Source organism: Papio anubis, chromosome 1 (genome assembly GCF_008728515.1).
Source record: "Papio anubis isolate 15944 chromosome 1, Panubis1.0, whole genome shotgun sequence".
NCBI classification, from domain to species: Eukaryota; Metazoa; Chordata; class Mammalia; order Primates; family Cercopithecidae; genus Papio; species Papio anubis.
In genome coordinates this window covers 204,532,195-204,551,399 of record NC_044976.1, presented here as the reverse complement: position 1 = coordinate 204,551,399, position 19,205 = coordinate 204,532,195, and the positions used below count along the sequence as shown (strand labels likewise).

The 19,205-nt window shown below is 50.3% G+C and overlaps 1 protein-coding gene across 4 annotated transcripts in view; it reads left to right on the top strand.

The window, feature by feature from the left end:
• Positions 1–160: 160 nt before the first annotated feature.
• Positions 161–19,205, top strand: part of LOC110741970 — a 25,342-nt gene continuing 6,297 nt past the window's right edge. The window contains exons 1-3 of one of the 4 annotated variants that reach the window (XR_002519084.2): positions 161–1,720; positions 9,905–10,111; positions 12,744–13,300. Coding sequence is in view for 2 of the 4 variants with exons in the window: in XM_021931517.2 (XP_021787209.2) it covers positions 9,610–10,111; positions 12,744–12,850 (609 nt within the window). In the remaining 2 variants the exon portion in view is untranslated. Of the gene's footprint in view, positions 1,721–7,601; positions 8,996–9,449; positions 10,112–12,743; positions 13,301–19,205 lie in introns of those variants that run through there. The other 3 variants (XR_002519083.2, XM_021931517.2, XM_021931518.2) reach the window with 3 other exon arrangements.

The following is a 19,205-nucleotide window of genomic DNA, read 5'->3' as shown; positions in this document are numbered from 1 at the left end:
GCAAACTCTGCCTCTCCGGTTCAACCTCAGCCTCCCAAGTAGCTGAGATTACAGGCGCCCGCCACTGTGCATATATATATATTTTTAGTAGAGATGGAGTTTTGCCATGTTTGCCAGGCTGGTCTTGAACTCCTGACCTCAAGTGATCCACCTGCCTCGGCCTCCCAAAGTGCTGGGATTACAGGTGGGAGCCACCATGCCTGGCTTTTTTTTTTTTTTTAAACTTCTTCAATAAATACATACTTCAAAGCTACTGTGCTCAAGGCACCGTGCCCAGTCTGGGTACCTTCGTGAACAAGACAAGTGCCTGTCTTCATGGAGTTTTCATTCTAATGGGGAGTGATCGACATAGGCCAACTCACCCTGCAAATAACTTTTGCTTCCAGTGATGCCTCCAGCAATGAAGGAATGGTGCAGATTGCTAAGAAGGGGTACAGCAGGGAAGCTGACTTAGTCTGTGGGAGTGGGTAGAGGGTCCCTGGGATTGCCGCCTGACCTCTCGGGGCCTTACCTGTGAAATAGGCGTACCACCATTTGCTTCACAGGGCGACCACGAGTAACGGGTAAAATAATGCCTGAGAAAAAGCACTTTGATTCATGCTGTCTACGTCATAATTCCTTCCTAATAAAATCTTCAGTGACTAGTCTCTCATATCTATGTTTTCTCTTCTCCTTTGAATAGTGTGATTTCATAATTCAACCTTGCCTGGACAAACAGGAAAACCCGTTCCGAATTCCAAACTGGCTTTAGAAACATTTTCTTGGAGGGTGATGGGAAGTGGGGTGGGGGTTTGGGAAGGGACGCTCTCCCGGCTCTTTCGTTGCTGTCTGGTTGCCAACTTCAGTTCCCCTGCGGATGGCTTGTGAAGAGCGCGCGTCAGGGGACATGCCCTCATCCTCATACTCCGGGTGCCGCCCACCTGAGACCGCTGTGTCCTCTGGCCACAGCCTCTCAATACTCTGTCTACAGGGAAATATTTTAAAGACTCAGGAAGTGAACTCATTTAAAAAAATGTCCTCCCCCTGCTTTTCCAAAACAGTGCAGCCTTCCTGGAAGAAAGCAAACAAAACAAGTGTGACTGTTTAAAAAACGATTGGAAAACCCATTCTGAACAGTGTGAGTTTGCATGGCTCTCCCGGGCGGATGTGTCACCCTCGGCTGGGCTTACTCTCTGGCGTCTGCGTGGAGAGGAGGCAGGGCTGCCCACGCAGTCTTCTCAGAGGAGGCAGCTGATGGCTGAGTGGGGCCTGGAGACCAGTTCCCCCCAAACCGCCACGGGCACTTCACACTTGCAGACCTCAAACACACAGACAGACGCGGATGTGAGTCCACATGCCTGTGCGTGAGGCCGCGTCCAGCTGAAATTAGCACAATGATCTAATCGCCGCCAAAGCGCGGACGACTTCTGCTCTGCATGTGGTGACTATTTTGGGTTTCTAGGTGTTCGCATGTGATTTGTAGCATTCGCAGTGTTGTTATTAATAACACTGTTGGCTGTGTGGAGGCTGAGGATGAAGCCTTTTCATTTCAGCCATCTGGTCAGAATGCTTCTCCTTTGATGAGGGAAAAAACCTTTGCTGTGTTTCAACTGGAACACTGCCTCCCAATTAAGGTGACAGCAGATCGCCGAGTCGCCCTGTCTTTGCAGGAAGAGCCAGCCAGGCTCTACATGCTGCTCTGTCCGGGAGGGAGAACGCCTTTCCTATCGACTGTGGCTTGGTATGCAGTTCAGGCACTGGCTTGAAGGGACGCTGGGCCAGGAAAGCCAGCATGTGGTGTTTACCGGGTTGGCTGGCTTGGCGTTCAGGTTTTCCACTGTCAGGCAGCGACAGCGCTGCTCCAGACGCTCTCAGGAGACGCTCCCCTGCTTTCATAACAACGAAGGGCTTTTTTGTTTTCTGACTCATCTTCAGAAGATCTCCCCCTACTTCGTTTGAAAGTAAATATAATTAGTAACAGGCAGACATACTGTATATAGCCAGCCCTGCCTATGCGAGAGAGTTATAATTAAACATGCATGCTGTCTGCTGTGCACTGTCGGCGAAAGGCCTTGCTGAAGTCACCTGTAGGGAGAGGGTTTATCTTGAAGCAGCAGCCTGGGGTGGGTGCTGCAGAGAGAGAGAGAGACCTGTCCCACCTTTGACTCCAATGTCCAGTCCAAAGCTAAGACTGAGCTGTTGACCAAAGGGGAGGTGTGCCCATGGGCCCTCAGCCTGCCTTCGCCTCGGTTCTTCTCCGTTCTCAACCTTGGGCAGCCCTGGGGGACCCTGCGTGGTCAGGGTTGGGGCCGGCCCCTCTTGGGGACAGAGTGATGGTGGCCAAGTATGGTTGTCATCGTAACTAGGTGGCTGCTGCCACTGCTGTCGGCTCAGGAGGCACCTGCCTGCCTGCAGGTTACGATCTGCCCTCCCCAGGCTGGGGAGCCAAGACCACTCGCCTTTGTTCCCAGCTCCCTGCCCGGGATGCTGGCAGCAAAATCTAAGCCCCGCCCTGCAGGGCAAGAACTCAGGTAGGTTATCCCCAGGTGACCCTCGGCCCTTCTTCCTGGCTAAGGGTAGGTTGGGTGTTTGGAGGCCACTGTCCAGGCCCATAGAGAGCTCAGATTCTGCTGAAACCAGTGGCTCAGGCAGCCCCAGGAACACACACACACCTTGTGGGCAGATTCTGGGACCGCAGCATGGCCAGCGGGCTTGGTGACACAGGCTTGGAGACACAGGAGAAGCTGCTGTGCCTCCCGCCCCTCCGGGGGGTGCGGCAGTGACCGGATGACTAGTTGGCACAGCACTTTCTTGGCCTGGATCGAATGCAACAGGCGTCATCTGAGCCCCGGGCACCTTTCCCCAAGTTGCTCAAAGTGTTTTCCGAGCAAACAGTTGTTTCATAACACCCGTGAGAAGTAGGTGGGGTGACAAAGCATTCTTTGTCCCTGTCTTGCAGATGGGGGAATTGAAAAGCTGCCGGTCCTGGTGGTGAGGCCAAGAAAGGGAGAAGGTGCTCTCCTGCCCGGGGGTCTGGGCGTGGACCGCCGGGGCCAACTCGTGCCCCGTCACCAGCTCCTGTGGAAAGTGGGGCAGCCCCAGCAGAGAAGGAGGCCAAAAGTGGAAGAGGCCCAGGGCTTTTCCCTTAGCACTGGAGGCCTCAGATGCAATGGCAGGAGCTCGGCCGTGGGCCTCACTGTCTGAGGTGTTGAAACTGGCCATTGGCAACTCGAGAGTTGTTGGTGCTCTCTCATGCTCAGCTTGCTTGAAGTTACTGGACTCTTGGAGGGATCAACAGATGCTTTTTGAGCACACTGTTCTGGCCCAGGAATTTTTCCATTCCAGTGGTAAATGAGGGGGATGTGACCCTGCCTTTATGGTGCTCATAGGAGACAGTCAACACATAAAATTAAGCAGAAATCATTTCAGAGAGTCACATGCTATAAGGACAATAAAAATGCATAAGGGGACAGAGATTGGCTAGAGGGGAGGGTAGGAGAGGAGGAAAACAACTATTTTATTTTATTTTATTTTATTTTGTTTTATTTTATTTTTGAGATGGAGTCTCGCTCTGTCGCCCAGGCTGGAGTGCAGTGGTGTGACCTCGGCTCACTGCAAGCTCCGCCTCCCGGGTTCAGCACTTCTTCTGCCTCAGCCTCCTGAGTAGCTGGGATTACAGGCGCCCACCACCATGCCCAGCTAATTATTGTATCTTTAGTAGAGACGGGGTTTCACCATGTTGCTCAGGCTGGTCTTGAACTCCTGACCTCAGGTGACCCACCGCCCCCCTTGGTCTCCCAAAGTGCTAGGATTACATGTGTGAACTACTGCTCCTGGATATTTTATTTTTTGAGACAGGGTCTCACTCTGTCTCCCAGGCTGGAGTGTAATGGTGTGATCATAGCTCACTGCAGCCTCAGACTCCTGGGCTCAAGTGATCCTCTTGCCTCAGCTTCCTGAGTAGCTGGGACTGCAGGTGTGCACCACCATGCCTGGCTAATTTTTAAAAATATGTTTGTAGAGATGGGGTTTTGTTGTGTTGCCCAGGCTGGTCTTGAACTCCTGGGCTCAAAGGATTCTCCCACCTGAGCCTCCCAAAGTGCTGGGATTACAGATATGAACCACTATGCCTGGCTGAGCAAAAATTTTAGATAGCGAATCAGAGACGGCGTCTGCACGAGCAATTCCACAAAGGGAAGAAGGAGCCAGACTAGGGGACCAGCATTCCAGGGCAGGAAACAACTGGGGCAAAAGCCCTGAGAGGGGAATGAGGGTGGCCTGTCCAAAGCTTGGAGGAGGACGCTGCTCTTGGATGGTGGCAAGAGACCATGTGAGGGCGGTGAGCAGGGGTGTGGTCCTGTAAGGAGGACCTTGTTGGTTGTGGGGTCGTGTGTGACTCTGGATGCTAGGGGAGGTGATACGTAATTCAGAATTTCTTGGGAAGGTGGTGCTGACATTCTTTTCTTATGGATTGGATGTGGAACATGATGGAGGAATGAGTTAAGGACAGTCTCCAGGTGTTTGCTGGAGGTGGAAGACGGAGCTCTCGATTGTGATGGGGAAGGCTGGGGAAGACCATGTGTAGAGGGGAGTGAAGAGGGTGGTCTTAGGGATGGCAGTTTTGAAAGACCTGCTTCTAAGTGGCTGTGAGTGGAGCCTGGGCATCTGCATTTCTTAAACTCTCCCTCTCAGATCGTGGAGAAGAAAGGGAGAGGAATGAACTGCACTCTTTGTTTTGTTTTGTTTTGTTTAGACAGTCTCTCTCTGTCACCCAGGCTGTAATGTAGTGGCAGGATCTCGACTCACTGCAATCTCTGCCTCCCCGGTTCAAGCAATTCTCCTGCCTCAGCCTCCTGAGTAGCTGGTATTACAGGCATGCACCACCATGCCTGGCTAGGTTTTTGTATTTTCGGTAGAGAAGGGATTTCACCATGTTGGCCAGGCTGGTCTTGAACTCCTGACCTCAAGTGATCCACCCACCTCAGCCTCCCAAAGTGCTGGGGTTACAGGCATGAGCCACCACACCAGGCCTGTGCTTGGTTTTAAATTCGCCCAAGCCTCCCAGGGCTCAAACTCCATGATTTTCTTTTTTTTGAGATGGAGTCTCATTCTGTCGCCCAGGCTGGAGTGCAGTGGCGTGATCTTTGCTCACTGCAGCCTCCACCTCCCGGGTTCCAGGGATTCTTGTGTCTCGGCCTCCCAAGTAGTTGAGACTACAGGCACGAGCCACCACGTCTGGCTAATTTTTGTATTTCTAGTAGAGACGGGATTTCACCATGTTGGCCAGGCTGGTCTTGAACTCCTGACCTCAGGTAATCCACCCACCTTGGCCTCCCAAACTGCTAGGATTACAGGTGTGAGCCATCGTGCCCAGCCTAAACTCTATGATTTTCAAGGACAAGACTCCTGCTTCTAGAGCTAGAGGAGGCCTGCTAATGGTGCTTCGCCATCAAGGAAAGGAGACCAGCCGGGGTTGGTGCATGGAGGGCAGTGAACACCCTCCTGCCAACTGGCCTGCTGTCCCTTCCTATCCAGCCCCCAGCCCCCTGCCATTCACATCCAGATCCTTGGTAATTTGCCCTTAAGCATCATTATTAGCCTGATACACACACACACACACACACACACACATACATATATATATTTTTTGAGACAGAGTCTCCCTCTTGTCACCCAGGCGTGAGCCACTGCACCTGTCCATTATTAGCCTGATCTTACGACCTGTGGATGAAGAGAGATCCAAGTCCTGCCTCTCTTTTGTTTGATAAAATGGAATGGTAAAAATTTAGCAATTGGCTGGGTGCGATGGCTCACGCCTGTAGTCCCAACACTTTGGGAGGCCAAGGTGGGCAGATCATGAGGTCAGGAGTTCGAGACCAGCCTGGCCAACTTTGTGAAACCCATCTCTATGAAAAATACAAAAATTAGCCAGGCATGGTGGCAGGTGGCTATAATCCCAGCTGTTCGGGAGGCTGAGGCAGGAGAATCACTTGAACCCAGGAGGCGGAGGTTGCAGTGAGCCGAGATCATGCCATTGCACTCCAGCCTGGGCGACAGAGTGAGACTCTATCTCAAAAAAAAAAACAAAACAAAAAAAAAAAAAACAAAAAAAAAACCAGAGCGAAAGACAGAAAAGGATGGGCCCATGTGAGCAGCAAGAGCTGTCCATCAAAGGCAGTTCCACTAGGCAGGAGGGCAGGGATTCTTTTTGGCCACTAACTTGGCATGCAGTTTTCGAAAACTTGCTAATTCTTCCTTAAGTATATACATTGGAAGCTACAAGATTACTTGCATCAGTGATAGTGGCCTGAGCCCACCGTTTTTTTGTTTTGTTTTGTTTTGTTTTCTGTTTTTTTTAAAAGACAGAGTCTTGCTTTATCACCGAGGCTGGAGTGCAGTAGCGCGGTCTCAGCTCACTGCAACCTCTGCCTCCTGGATTCAAGTGATTCTCCTGCCTCAGTCTCCTGAGTAGCTGGGACTACAGGGGTCTGAGCCCATTGTTGAATCCACCTACTGTATCTCCTCGCAGGCTCAAATAACAGCCATTAATGCAATGTAGGTTCCAATCCCAAGTCTCCAAGCAATGATTTTGGGGCAGAGGATGTACTATACATACACCTATGGACACTTCTTGGCATTGTATTACAATGCTTTACAATGTGGCATGGGGTTTGTTTCTTAGATTTTACACAGGAAGTTTACTTACTGATATATAGGTTAAGCGTTCCAAACCAAAAACCCAAAATCCTCCACAATTTGAAACTTTTTGAGCATCAGCCTGATGCTCAAAGGAAATGTTCACCGGAGCATTACGGATTTTGGATTTTTGGATTTGGGATGATCAACTGATAGGTACATTAGGCAAATATTCCAAAATCCAAAAAAATGCAAACTCCAAGACACTGTGATTCCCAAGCTATTTATTTATTTTTTGAGATGGAGTCTTGCACCGTCACCCAGGCTGGAGTGCAGTGGCGCGATCTCAGCTCACTGCAACCCCCACCTCCTGGGTTCAAGTGATTCTTGTGCCTCAACCACCTGAGGAGCTGGGATTACAGATATGCATCACTATGCCCAGCGAAATTTTGTATTTTTAGTAGAGACAGGGTTTTGCCATGTTGCCAGGCTGGTCTTGAACTCCTGACCTCAAGTGATTCTCCCACCTGGGCCTCCCAAATTGCTGGGATTGCAGGCATGAGCCACTGTGCCTAGCCCCTTAGGCATTTAAATGAGGAGCATACTCAACCTGTACTAAAAACACTGTGTTATGAGCTTGTCTTTCCATGTCCCAGAAATGGATTCAGGGACATCATTTCTATTCCTCATAGAAATGAGCCATCTTTAGGTGTCTGGGCGTGGTGACTCATGCCTGTAATCCTAGCACTTTGGAGGGCTGAGGCAGAAGGATCCCTTGAGCCCAGCAGTTTGAGACCAGCCTGGGCAGTGCAATAAGACCCCATCTCTACAAAAGATAAAATTATATCACTTCTCAGCCTTTTGGCTAAGATTAAGTGCAAAAATAATGTTATTAGCTAGGTGTGGTGGTATGCACCTGCAGTTGCAGCTACTCAGGAGGCTGAGGTGGGAGGATCACCTGAGCCCAGAAGGCTGAGGCTTCAGTGAACCGTGATTGTGCCACTGCACTCCAGCCTGGGTGACAGACCAAGACCCTGTCTCAACAAACAAACAAACACGCAAACAAACAAACTCCTTGGGTAATGACCCAGCGGTCACCCATCGTGATCAATTTTTCTGTGGGACTGAATCACCGTCATTTTCTGGTGCTTTATAACAGCTTACAAAGTGTTTCCGCAGTTACTTTCTCATTTGCTTTTCCCCAGTGCTCACGGCGTTAATGGCGGTGTATAGATGCAGAAGCCAAGAGAGGTTAAGTCATTTGCCCAAAGTTACAGAGCAAGGGGAGACCTGGACCTGAGCCCCAGTCCTTGGCCTCTGCTCTCACGCTTTCCCAAGTCCCTGCTGTGGGGACTTTGGTGGCAGCGGGCCAAGGCAGTTCCGGGCACCTGGGCTGATTGAGTGACTGTGAGTTTGGTAAGCCGAGCCTGGGAGGTGTTTGCAATGCTCTGAGCTGGCTCCTGGGAATGCATTCTGTGCCATGCAGGGCCGTGTTGCAACGTGACTAATGGATGAGAAGGTTGAGGAGGAAAGCCATTACTTCACCAATGTGAATCAAGGTCATTCGTCACCTCGGGAAGCACACGGAGCTGCGACATTCAGGAGGGAGGCACGCTGCCCCCAAGCCAAGCCACGATGTGGCCTGGCGCCGGTCCCATGCAGCAGGGAGAAGGGAAGTTTCTGGAAGCGAAGATGAGCTGGGCAGCCAGGCCCAGGGCCCTGGCTGTGCATGCATCAGCCCCTTCTGAGAAAAAGAGTTTTGCCCAAGAGTGGGGCAATGGTGCAGTTTCCAGGAGGCGCTGGCAGGAGCTGACTGGCCACTGATACTGGCTGGGGTCTCCGGAGGACAGTGACTGGAGGATCAGTGGCCTCTGACCCTCTCCTGTCACCTGAGGAAATCAGGCCAATCGTGAGCCACCAGAGTGTCCTCACCGAGACGGCCTCTCTCCCTGGTGTAACAAGCCACATTTGCTGCTTTTCTGGGAGAGTTAGAAGCAACCACGTGGCTGACTTCTTTTCAAAGTTCTCTGCCTCAGAGGAGGAAGCCCCATGGGTGGAGGCCAGGCCTGAGGCCATCCTGCTCTGGGCCAGAGCATGCTTGTGTCTGATGAGCGAGGACACACCTCGTCTGGCTGAGGCTTCCATTTCACACTGGCGGTTCGAACCCCCATCACGGCTTCCTTTTGGGCTCCCCTCCTCAGGGGCCCGGGCCTGAAATGTGCTTGCCCTTCATTCCTCAGGATGTGTCCCTTCCTCAGAGAGGACTAAGTTAGCCCCTCCCCTAGTCTCCATGTGCTCTGAAGCCCTTCCTATTCACAGAAACTATCTGGCCTATTTATTTGCTTGCTTGCTTGCTTCTGATGTCTTCTCTTACTGAAAGGTAAGTCATGTGGGAGATGGAATCATGCCAGGTTTGGTTCACTATTACATCCTCCACACTTTTCTTTTCTGATTTATTTATTTATTTTAGAGTCAGAGTCTTGCTCTGTCATTCAGGCTGGAGTGCAGTGGCACAGTCATAGCTCACTGCAGCCTCAAACTTCTGGACTTAAGTGATCCCCCTGCTTTGGCCTCCTGAGTAACTAAAGACTACAGGTGTGCATCGCCATGCTTGGCTAATTTAAAAAAATTGTTTTAATACAAAAATTAGCTGGGTGTCATAGTGTGAACCTGCAGTGCCAGCCACTATATAGGCTGAGGTGGGAGGATCACTTGAGCCCAGGAGATTGAGTCTGCAATGAGCTGAGATCGTACCACTGCATTCTGGCCTGGCAACAGAGTAAGACCCTGTCTCATTTTTTTCTTTTTTTTTTTGTAGACATGGGGTCTCACTATATTGCCCAGGTTGGTCTTGAACTCCTGGGCTCAAGGGATCCTTCTGTCTCAGCCTCTAGTGTCCCTGGGATTACATGTGTGAGCCACTGGACCTGGCTCCCCTGAAGACTTTCTGTGGAGCCTGGCACCAGGGGAACCCAATATCTATCCTGTGAATGAATGAACAAATGCAAGGAAGTAAATGAAGAGGAAGCGGGGGTCAGAAGGGGCATGTTTTACATGAATAGATACCATGCAAAGGCCCTCCTGGGTACCATCACCAGTGCAGGGCAGCCCATGAGCCCCTGGAGGGAGGTCTCCCTGACACCCTGCCCACTCCTCCTGGGGCCGAGCAGGAGTCACATCCAAGGGCTGGGTCATTATCTGATACATGAGTGGGTTGTGCGGATGAGTAAACAGGGACTGACCCAGAGGTCATGTGTAACTCAGCCTCAGAAACTGCATGTGTCAATAGGAATCGAAGGGCCAAGGAATGTGTTTTTCGTTGATGTCAACTTGCTGCAAAGGACCACACCTGCTTCTCGACCCGGGAACGTGGGAAAGGGAAAGGCACGGCTTGTTTTGGTGGAGATGGAGGAGCTGGTAACAGTGGAGGAATGCCCTTCTTCTGATTCACAGCGGGGAGGTGCTCTGGGCCCCTGCCACTGCCCGAGGACTTCGGGTAAGTAAGCCCGTGGCCCCCAACCCTTCCCCGCCAGACGCCCTGGCAGACAGCTTGTCCTGACAAGTACGTGCTTTCTGGATGGAACAGCCTCCCTTTTGTCCAAACCCTTCCTTTGAATTTAAAATGCACAAAGCACCTTTCGAAGAGGAAAAGAACGGGATCAGGAAGAGGAGGCTGTATCTCATTTGGACACTCAAGCCCTCAGCTCCTGCCCGAGAGTTTCGTTAATTCGCTCCCACACCACGTCATGCCTTTTGGCTCCCAGCCAGGTGCGGTGGCATCCGTGGCTTCATCTTTCTGGGAAGTCAGAGTCACGTTCCCTGGAGTCTTCCCTTTCCTCTCCCCAGCTTTCGGTTGTCCTGATGAGAGGACGTGGCATTTGAGCAGTAGCTTCTGGAACCCAGCGTGGAGCCCCACCCGGGCGCCCTGACAGCACCACGGGAATGCTCCCGGCACAGCAAGCGGGACTCTGGAGAAGCACAGCCTCCGTGCTCCTTGTAGATGTTCAGTTCAAACTCCACGGTTTGTGTGACTCACTGAGGGGCTTGGTTTGGCTCTCGCTGACGAGTCTGTCATCGGTGCCAGGGGACATGCTTGTCCCCTCCTTCCTTCTAGCCCTCTCTCTTGCCCTAGGCCTTCATAAGCAGTGGGAGGGCTACTGTGTTGCCCTCTGGCCCAAGCTCTGGTATTCCCTTTGTGGTGGGTGCTTTCATTCCTTTGCAATGTGCCCTGCAGTGTAAACCCGGGGGATCCATGAGACAGGGAACCCATGTCTGTTTTCTCCATTTGGTGTAGCATACCAGTGGGCGTTTGCCAGACAGGGCCTATCATGTGGACCCTACACGTATTCATACACCTGCCATTTTCCTTCGGAATCCTGTTCCCAGTGGGTAATGGGTTTAAAAGCCCAGAGCTGAATTCTATCCACATTGGATCCGACCCACATTCCAATGCTCTTGTAAGTCTCCAGTTGGTCAAATGAGCAGTTTGATCCCTTGATCCTTCAAAATACCAGATATATTTATTTCTTCTTGCCTTTTGATCTTTCAAGCTTGAAATTTCTCGGCACATAAAAGTCTTCAAAATGCTCTCAAACTTCTGTCTCCAAAGGCAATTTTTTTTCACTTTTTCATTTTTTTGTAGAGATAGTCTCACTATGTTGCCCAGGCTGGTCTTGAACTCCTGGCCTCAAGTGATCCTCCCCCCTTGGCTTCCCAAAGTGCTGGGATTGCAGGTGTGAGCTGCTGTACCCAGCCACCAAAGGCATTTTTACTTGGCTCTGTACAGTGGAGCTGCTTCTCTATTTGGAGGTTGAAGTTTGTGTCAGGTTCTTGAGTTTGTAAGAATAGGACATGAGAACTTCAGAGAGCCTTTTAATCAGATGAGCAGCTATCTCTGTTATGTTTTCACAGATTTTGATTCTTCTTCTTTTTTTTTTTTTTGAGACGGAGTCTTGCTCAGCTACCCAGGCTGGAGTGCAGTGGCATGATCTTGGCTCATTGCAACCTCCGCCCCCTGTGTTCAAGTGATTCTCCTGCCTCAGCCTCCCAAGTAGCTAGCTGGGACTACATGCCACCATGCCTGGCTAATTTTTGTATTTTTGTATGTATTAGTAGTAGAAATGGGGTTTCACCATGTTGGCCACGATATTCTCGATCTCTTGACCTCATGATCCGCCCATCTTGGCCTCCTAAAGTGTTGGGATTATAGGCATGAGCCACTGCGCCCGGTTGATTTTGATTATTCTAAGTAGGGATAGTCAAAGTCTTCACAGTGTTTGACATTTCATGTATTTATCAGCTGAAACTTATTGTTTCGTGGTTTTGAGGAATCTCAGTGAAATAATTCAGTGTTGCCAGATCCTGGGAATCTTTTCTCCCCAAGGCATTTGCTGTATCATTAATAAATGTATGTATCACATGGAGAGTATAATTAGAGTACACTTAGAATTAGTTTATTTCTGTAAAGATGCTTTTACCTTAGCTCGGTGTGGTGGTACGCACCTGTAGTCCCAGCTACTTGGGAGGCTGAGGAGGGAGGATTACTTGAGCCTGGGAATTTGAGGCTGCAGTGAGCTATGATCGCACCACTGCATTCCAGCCTGGGCCACAGATGCTGTCTCAAAGAAAGAAAGAAAAAATACTTTTTTTTTGAGATGAAAAAAACTCTGGGCGTCACCCAGGCTGGAGTGCAGTGGTGTGATCTGGGTTCATTGCAACCTCCACCTCCCAAGTTCAAGCGATTCTCCTGCCTCAGCCTCCTAAGTAGCTGGAATTACAGGCATGCACTACCATCCCATGTTAATTTTTTTTTTGTAGTTTTAGTAGATAACTGGGTTTTACCATGTTAGCCAGGCTGGCCTCAAACTCCTGACCTCAAGTGATCCACCCGCATCGACCTCTCAAAATGCTTGGATTACAGGTGTGAGCTACTACACCAGGCCAGAAAACAAAACAAAACAAAACAAAGACTTTACCTGGTCATTTAAAAAACAACCAAATGACCTCGGCAATTTTCATCAAGCCTATTTTCATAAGGGAGAACAAAACACAGTTCTCAACTTCTTGTCCCCCTTTGTCCCTACTTCCCTCATTACCTCCTCTCCTGCTTGTCTTTCTCTTCTCTCCAGGAGCTGAGAACAGCCCCCCTTCTGGTTTGAGGCCAACCTGTCTGTGTGCACCCTTAGCCTCACATCAATGGAGAATCACCCGTCCCTTCCTTGTGCTAGAAACTTGATGGCTGTATTCCGTGAGCCTGCAGGACTCTTGCTCTCCTCCTTCTTATTTAACTGCACCAGCTTAGGAGTGGCCTACATGCTCCATCTTCATCTCCTTACCCCATCTACGCCATAGTCTACCATGCTCTTGCTGAGGTTACTTACCTGGCCTCTTTCCTCTACACTCTTTTCCACACTCACTTGTCCAGGGGCACATTCATACCTACACCTGACTGTCCTACAGATAACTCGAAATCAAGATGGCAGGGAATAAACTCACCATCTTACTCTATATGTCTGCCTGTCCTTCAGTATTTCTCATGTGGGATAAGGGTGCTATGATTAGCCCACTTGTCCAAGACAAAACACCTGGAGGTCATTCTTTTTTTTTCTTTTTTCTTTTCTTTTTGAGACAGAGTTTCGTTCTTGTCGCCCAGGCTGGAGTGCGATGGCACGATCTCGGCTCACAGCAACCTCTGCCTCCCCGGTTCAAGTGATTCTCCTGCCTCAGCCTTCTGAGTAGCTGGGATTACAGGCGCCCACCACAACACCTGGCTATTCTTTTGTTTTTGTTTTTTTGTTTTGTTTTTGAGATGGAGTTTCGCTTTTGTTGCCCAGGCTGGAGCGCAACGGCGTGATCTTGGCTCAACACAACCTCTGCCTCCCGGGCTCAAGCGATTCTCCTGCCTCAGCCTCCTGAATAGCTGGGATTACAGGCATGTGCCACCACACCCGGCTAGTTTTGTATTTTTAGTAGAGATGGGGTTTCTCCATGTTGGTCAGGCTAGTCTTGAACTCCTGATCTCAGGTGATCTGCCCACTTTGGCCTCTGAAACTGCTGGGATTACAGGCGTGAGCCACTGTGCCCGGCCACCTTTTTGTATTTTTAATAGAGATGAGGTTTCACCATGTTGGCCAGGCTGGTCTGGAATTCCTGACCTCAGGTGATCCACCCGCCTCGGCCTCCCAAAATGCTGGGATTATAGGTATGAGCCACTGCGCCCGGCCTCGATGTCATTCTTGACTCCACTTGGGTGCCACATTCTATCGTTGAGTTCCACCTGCATGGTTCCCTCGGCCAGGGATAACGCCATTTCTCACCTGCCTGACAGTTCCTGCAAAATCCTCGCCTGATGTCACTATGGCTGCAAAGCTTCCCCAACTTCCTCCCTAAGAGAGACACAGTGGCGCCTTTTTTATTTTTTATTTTTAAGACAGAGTCTCGCTCTGTAGCCTAGGCTGGAGTGCAGTGACATGATCTTGGCTCACTGCAGCCTCCACCTCTTGGGTTCAAGCGATTTTCCTGCCTCAGCCTCCCAAGTAGCTGGAACTACAGGTGCATCGCACCACACCCGGCTAATTTTGTAATTTTAGTAGAGACGGGGTTTCACCATGTTGGCCAAAATGGTCTCCATCTCCTGACCTTGAGGAGGCAGGTCTGATTTGTCTGCCTCGGCCTCCCAAAGTGCTGGGATGACAGGCATGAGCCACTGCACCTGGCCCAGTTGTACTTTTTTGACATATGTATGTCTTCTCTTATTTTCCCCGTTACTCTATTGCCATCATTTGTTTTTCTGCTGCTCTCACTTGCCAGATATAAACATCCAGAGAGCAGGAACTGTTTTGGCACAATTCAGTTTCTAGTACAGTGCATAGCACATAGTAGACCCTCAATAAATGTGTGGAAGTGAGCCCTCCAATATTCCAGGTAAGTACAAAGGGGCCTGGTTATTAGGGCCTCTTCATGGCTAGTGATGGTCAAAGAGAAAAATCGGGCAGCAATCCAAGAAGCACGGTAGCCCTCTTTTCCCCTTTTCTAGGCAGCTGGCTGTGCCTGCATTTCCTTTTGTGGCCAGAACATCAGAGCTTGAGGTTTGGCTTTGTCATTTCCTGACCCTCTGAAACTCTGACCCTCTGAGTTTCATTTTGCCAAAGGACAAGATCCTAGAGGAGAATGCAGTCTCGAGCATTCTGTGACCCTCAGGCTCCAGGGCCCTCCTCATGCCCACCCTCTCTCAGTGGTGTGCATGAGTGTGGCGTGTGCAAGCGTGTGCAGTGAGCCCTGGGTGTGCACATGCTGTTTACAAAGGCAGACCAAGGTGCCCAGAATGCCGTTCCAGCTGGCCATGGCTAGATGCATCCGCAGTGGTGTTTCTTTATTGGGGCGATGGCTGAGAAAGGAAATTGCATTGTTTTGGGGCTGTCTCAGGGAGGACATTTGATACAGCCACAAAGTTTAGCCTTCCAAGTGGCCTCCACTTTCAGCCGGTGCATTGGTTGGCAACTCCTGGGTGGGAGGCAGGGTTACTGGGGAAGGGAAGGGGAGGGTCTGTAGGAGGATCGGGGTCCAAGAGGGCTGTAGAGGAAGGGGCTGTAGAGCCAGCAGGCTGCCCTTCTGTGCTGCTCCGGGTGAGAACTGCCATCATCACACACTGGGAAGCTCAGTCATGGCTGTTAGCCGGGGCACAAGCCAACAGATGTATCAGCGACCCGAGATGGCATGGCAGCTGGGTGTGCAGCCAGGAAGGGTGTGCATGTGGAGGAAGGGACTCGGGCCCAGCTCAGCTGCGGGCCTCCACAGTACCTGTTGGGGGTGGGGTTAGTCTTGAGTAACCCCTGAATGGACTTTACCCTGCAGCCGTTTTGTGTAACTCCTGTAATTAGCTAACTAGGTTAGTCATTGCTTACACCCTCCTGAGTCCTCAACCTTTTTTTATTTTTCCAGGACGATCTCTATAAACAGGTCATACAATATGCCACACGTTTTGTGCCAAATTCCTCTGCAGATATTTAACTCCCTTTTGCCTATTCAGGTGGCTCCAGGGCGGGCCACCTTCTCTTGCTGAGTGTCCTCACCTAGGGGTGATTTCACCGGTGGCTGCTGCCTTTCCCCCCAACCTGGCTTTACTTAAGGGATAGATTGTTTTATTTTTTATTTTTTGAGACAGAGTTTTACTCTGTCACCCAGGCTGGAGTGCAGGGGCGCGATCTCGGCTCACTGCAACCTCCGCCTCCTGGGTTCAAGCAATTCTCCTGCCTCAGCCTCCTGAGTAGCTGGGAATACAGGCACCCGCCACCATGCCCGGCTAATTTTTGTATTTTTAGTAGAGATGGGGTTTCACCGTATTGGCCAGGCTGGTCTCGAACTCCTGACCTTGTTATCCGCTCACCTCGGCCTCCCTAAGTGCTGAGATTATAGGCATGAGACACCGCTCCCGGCCTAGACTGTGTTATTTTGTCCACCCCATGTATACCTTTATTCACTCCCTCCTGCCCCAAATGTGACTGAGCATGGACTAAGCCAGGCACTCTGCAAAGTGTATCCGTCTAACTGAGGCTCCATCCCCACCCTGGAGAGCTTGTAAGCTAAGCACTGTTAAAGGAGTTCCTGTGTGGACCAAATCCTGGAGTCCTACACACAATTATTGATACAGAGTTGCTCAGTATCCTTCACAGAAAAAAATGCAGTCATATCCAATCTGTCAGCAATAAATATGAAATATTTATTTTGCTTATATTCAATATCATCAGAGGATCATTCAGAACAGGTGCTACCTAGATTTAAGACTCTTGGTGCTGTCATTATAATCAAAAGCACCTAACGACAGCCCACGCATGCTAATGCAAACGTAATAATATTAGTGCTTTTCGTTAAAACATGGCTCAGTGAAAGATTTCTGCAGGCCACACGTAGTATGCAAGCGGAACTTTCTTTTTAAACCCTCTTTGAGTAGCCCAGTGAAACAAGAATACTGTAATAAAGGTTATGTGCAGAGTGGAAACCTATCCCAGCGGTTTCTCTCACAATACACCTCACCTGGGTAAACACACATTTGCATATCAATGCATGGATTACAGACTTTTCCTTTTCTGAGAACAAGAAGGTACCCTGTTACACACACAGGGGACCAACAGCCAGGAGCTTTCAAGCCCCATGCAATCTGAGAACAGAGGACTCAGGTCTTCAGAGCCCCAGAGGCCAGTCCTCTACAGCAGTCTCTCTCTTCTTTCTCTTAGTGCACTGGGATTCTGTTGTGTAACTTGCCCAGCCTTCAGAGGCGGCCTCCTCCCATCTGGGAGGCTGTGCTGGCTTCTGCAGGAGCCAGCCAGATTTTGAAATTGCATTTGGAACCAGTCACTGTAAAAAGGCTGGTTCTTGGAGGGGGAGAAAGGTGGCTTTGATAGTTATTGATGAGCTCACCAGGTAGGAATGGGACTTTTCAAACAGGCCAAATTAAATCCCAGGCCTTGAGCGAGGGGCCTGGGATTTGCTGCTTTCGCATTGCAAGGAGCAGGTGGGCAGGCTCTGGGAGTATCAGATGCACAAAGTACAGGTGAACAGGTAACCAGATCGGGATCTCTGCAGGTGCCCCGAGGCTGGGAAACAGCGCTGGTGGGGTGGAGTGGCAGCCTGCAACGCGGTGTCCCTCTCACCTGAAGCAGCCAACAGGTTAACCCAGGCCTGTTCCTGCAGGACGGACATGCACTGGTTCCAGCCGATGAAAGCAGATGCAAATCAGTGCAATTTCCTCTGCAGCAGTAATTAACCCGCAGGAACCTTGTTGGAGCAGGTAGTTCCAGGAGAATGGCACTGAAGATGTTGGAGAGAGATTAGCATTTTTCAGCTCTCATCGCAGTGATTTGTGCTGCATTTTAGTGTGTGTTCAGTTCCAACTCATTACCATAAAAAAACTCCTCATAAATTAAATTGCTAGGCAGGGGGAATTGACTTTGTTTAGGTAGATAGAGAGCCTGGGATGCTAGTGGGTGTTGCTGGAGAACTGGCAGGGAAAGTGTGTCCTCAGTTTCCTGACTTGTCATGGGAGGACCTTGGCCTCTCCAACCTCTAGAACCCGTCCAGCTGGCAACCTACGATTCTGTTTCCTTCCCTCCCTCCCTCCTTCCCTCCCTCCCTCCCTCCCTCCCTTCCTTCCTTCCTCCCTCCCTTCTTCCCTCCCTCCCTCCTTTCCTTCCTTCCTTTTTATTTGAGACGGAATCTTGCTCTGTCACCCAGGCTGGAGTGCAATGGTGCAGTCTCGGCTCACAGCAACCTCCACCTCCTGGGTTCAAGCAATTCTCCTGCCTCAGCCTCCCGAGTAGCTGGGATTACAGGCATATGCTACCATCCCTGGCTAATTTTTGTATTTTTTTAGTAGAGATGGGGTTTCACCATGTTGGCTAGGCTGGTCTCAAACTCCTGACCTTGTGATCCACCTGCCTAGGCCTCCCAAAGTGCTGGGATTACAGGCGTGAGCCACTGCCCCACGCCTGTTTGCTTTTATGAATTGGGGGACTGCCTGGGCCCAGGGAAGCTGCTAGCCATCTGCCTAAGCTGTAGCTGTTGGATGACGCAGGATCCTCATCTCAAGTTGCTTCCAGGACAGGACCACTTTCTTGGGACCCTCTGCACGTGGGCAGTCCTTCCATGACGACAGCTGCCCTGTCATGATAGGATTACTTTGGAGGGTGTATGTGGCCCAGGGAACTGTGTACTCTCAGTGGGCAGGCCCTCTGTTTTGATCATTTTGTATCCCAGCATCTAACACAAGGTGCTCATGACTCAAGACCTTATGTAAAGAGGGAGGAACGAACACAAGGAAGAAAGTTCCCCAGAAATCCTTCCTTACACCTGAACCAATTCCTTCCTATATGTCCTCAGCTTGAGTCATTTTCTGTAGCTCCCTCTTATTTCCATCAGATACTTGGATACATTTCAAATTGGTTCTTGACACCCCACCCCTGAATATCAGTGAGAGAAATCACATGCATGATCTACATTGCATTGACCAGGCCATCCAGACAGAGAGCGGGGATGGCTTGTCTCCTAGGGCAGTGGTGCCAGGTGCTAGCTTAGAGGCCTCGGTTTACCTGCATGCACCAGGGTCCCCTGAGAATCTGTGCCCTTCCCCTCTCGGGAGGGGATGCTTGGAAGGGGTCAATCTGAGGCCCTTGCTTTCATGAAGGGCCCTGAGGCCCACAGCCAGGCTTCTAGAAACCTAGAATTGACCCTGGTTTCCAGAATGACCAGTTTGCCTTTCCTTTATCTGCCCAAGGAGGTGAATTTCTTGGGGGTCTTCTCGGTGTGAGTGTAGTGAGTGCACTCAAGGTGCCTAAAAATACAAGGACAGAGGCTAAATATGAGCATTTTTACCTCGAAGCTGCCTTGAATTGAGTTTCACAGGAAAAGTGTATTAAAATAATTCTTAAAAACTTGGAGCTCTTAAATGTTTCTATTTCTGGGGGGTGGGGAATGGGAATAACTGTCTCCATTACCTGCCTTCCTTCCTTCCTTCCTTTCTCCCTCCCTCCCTCCCTTCCTTCTCCTTCTTTACTTCCTCTTTCTCTCTCTTTCCCCTTCCTCCCTCCCTCCCTTCT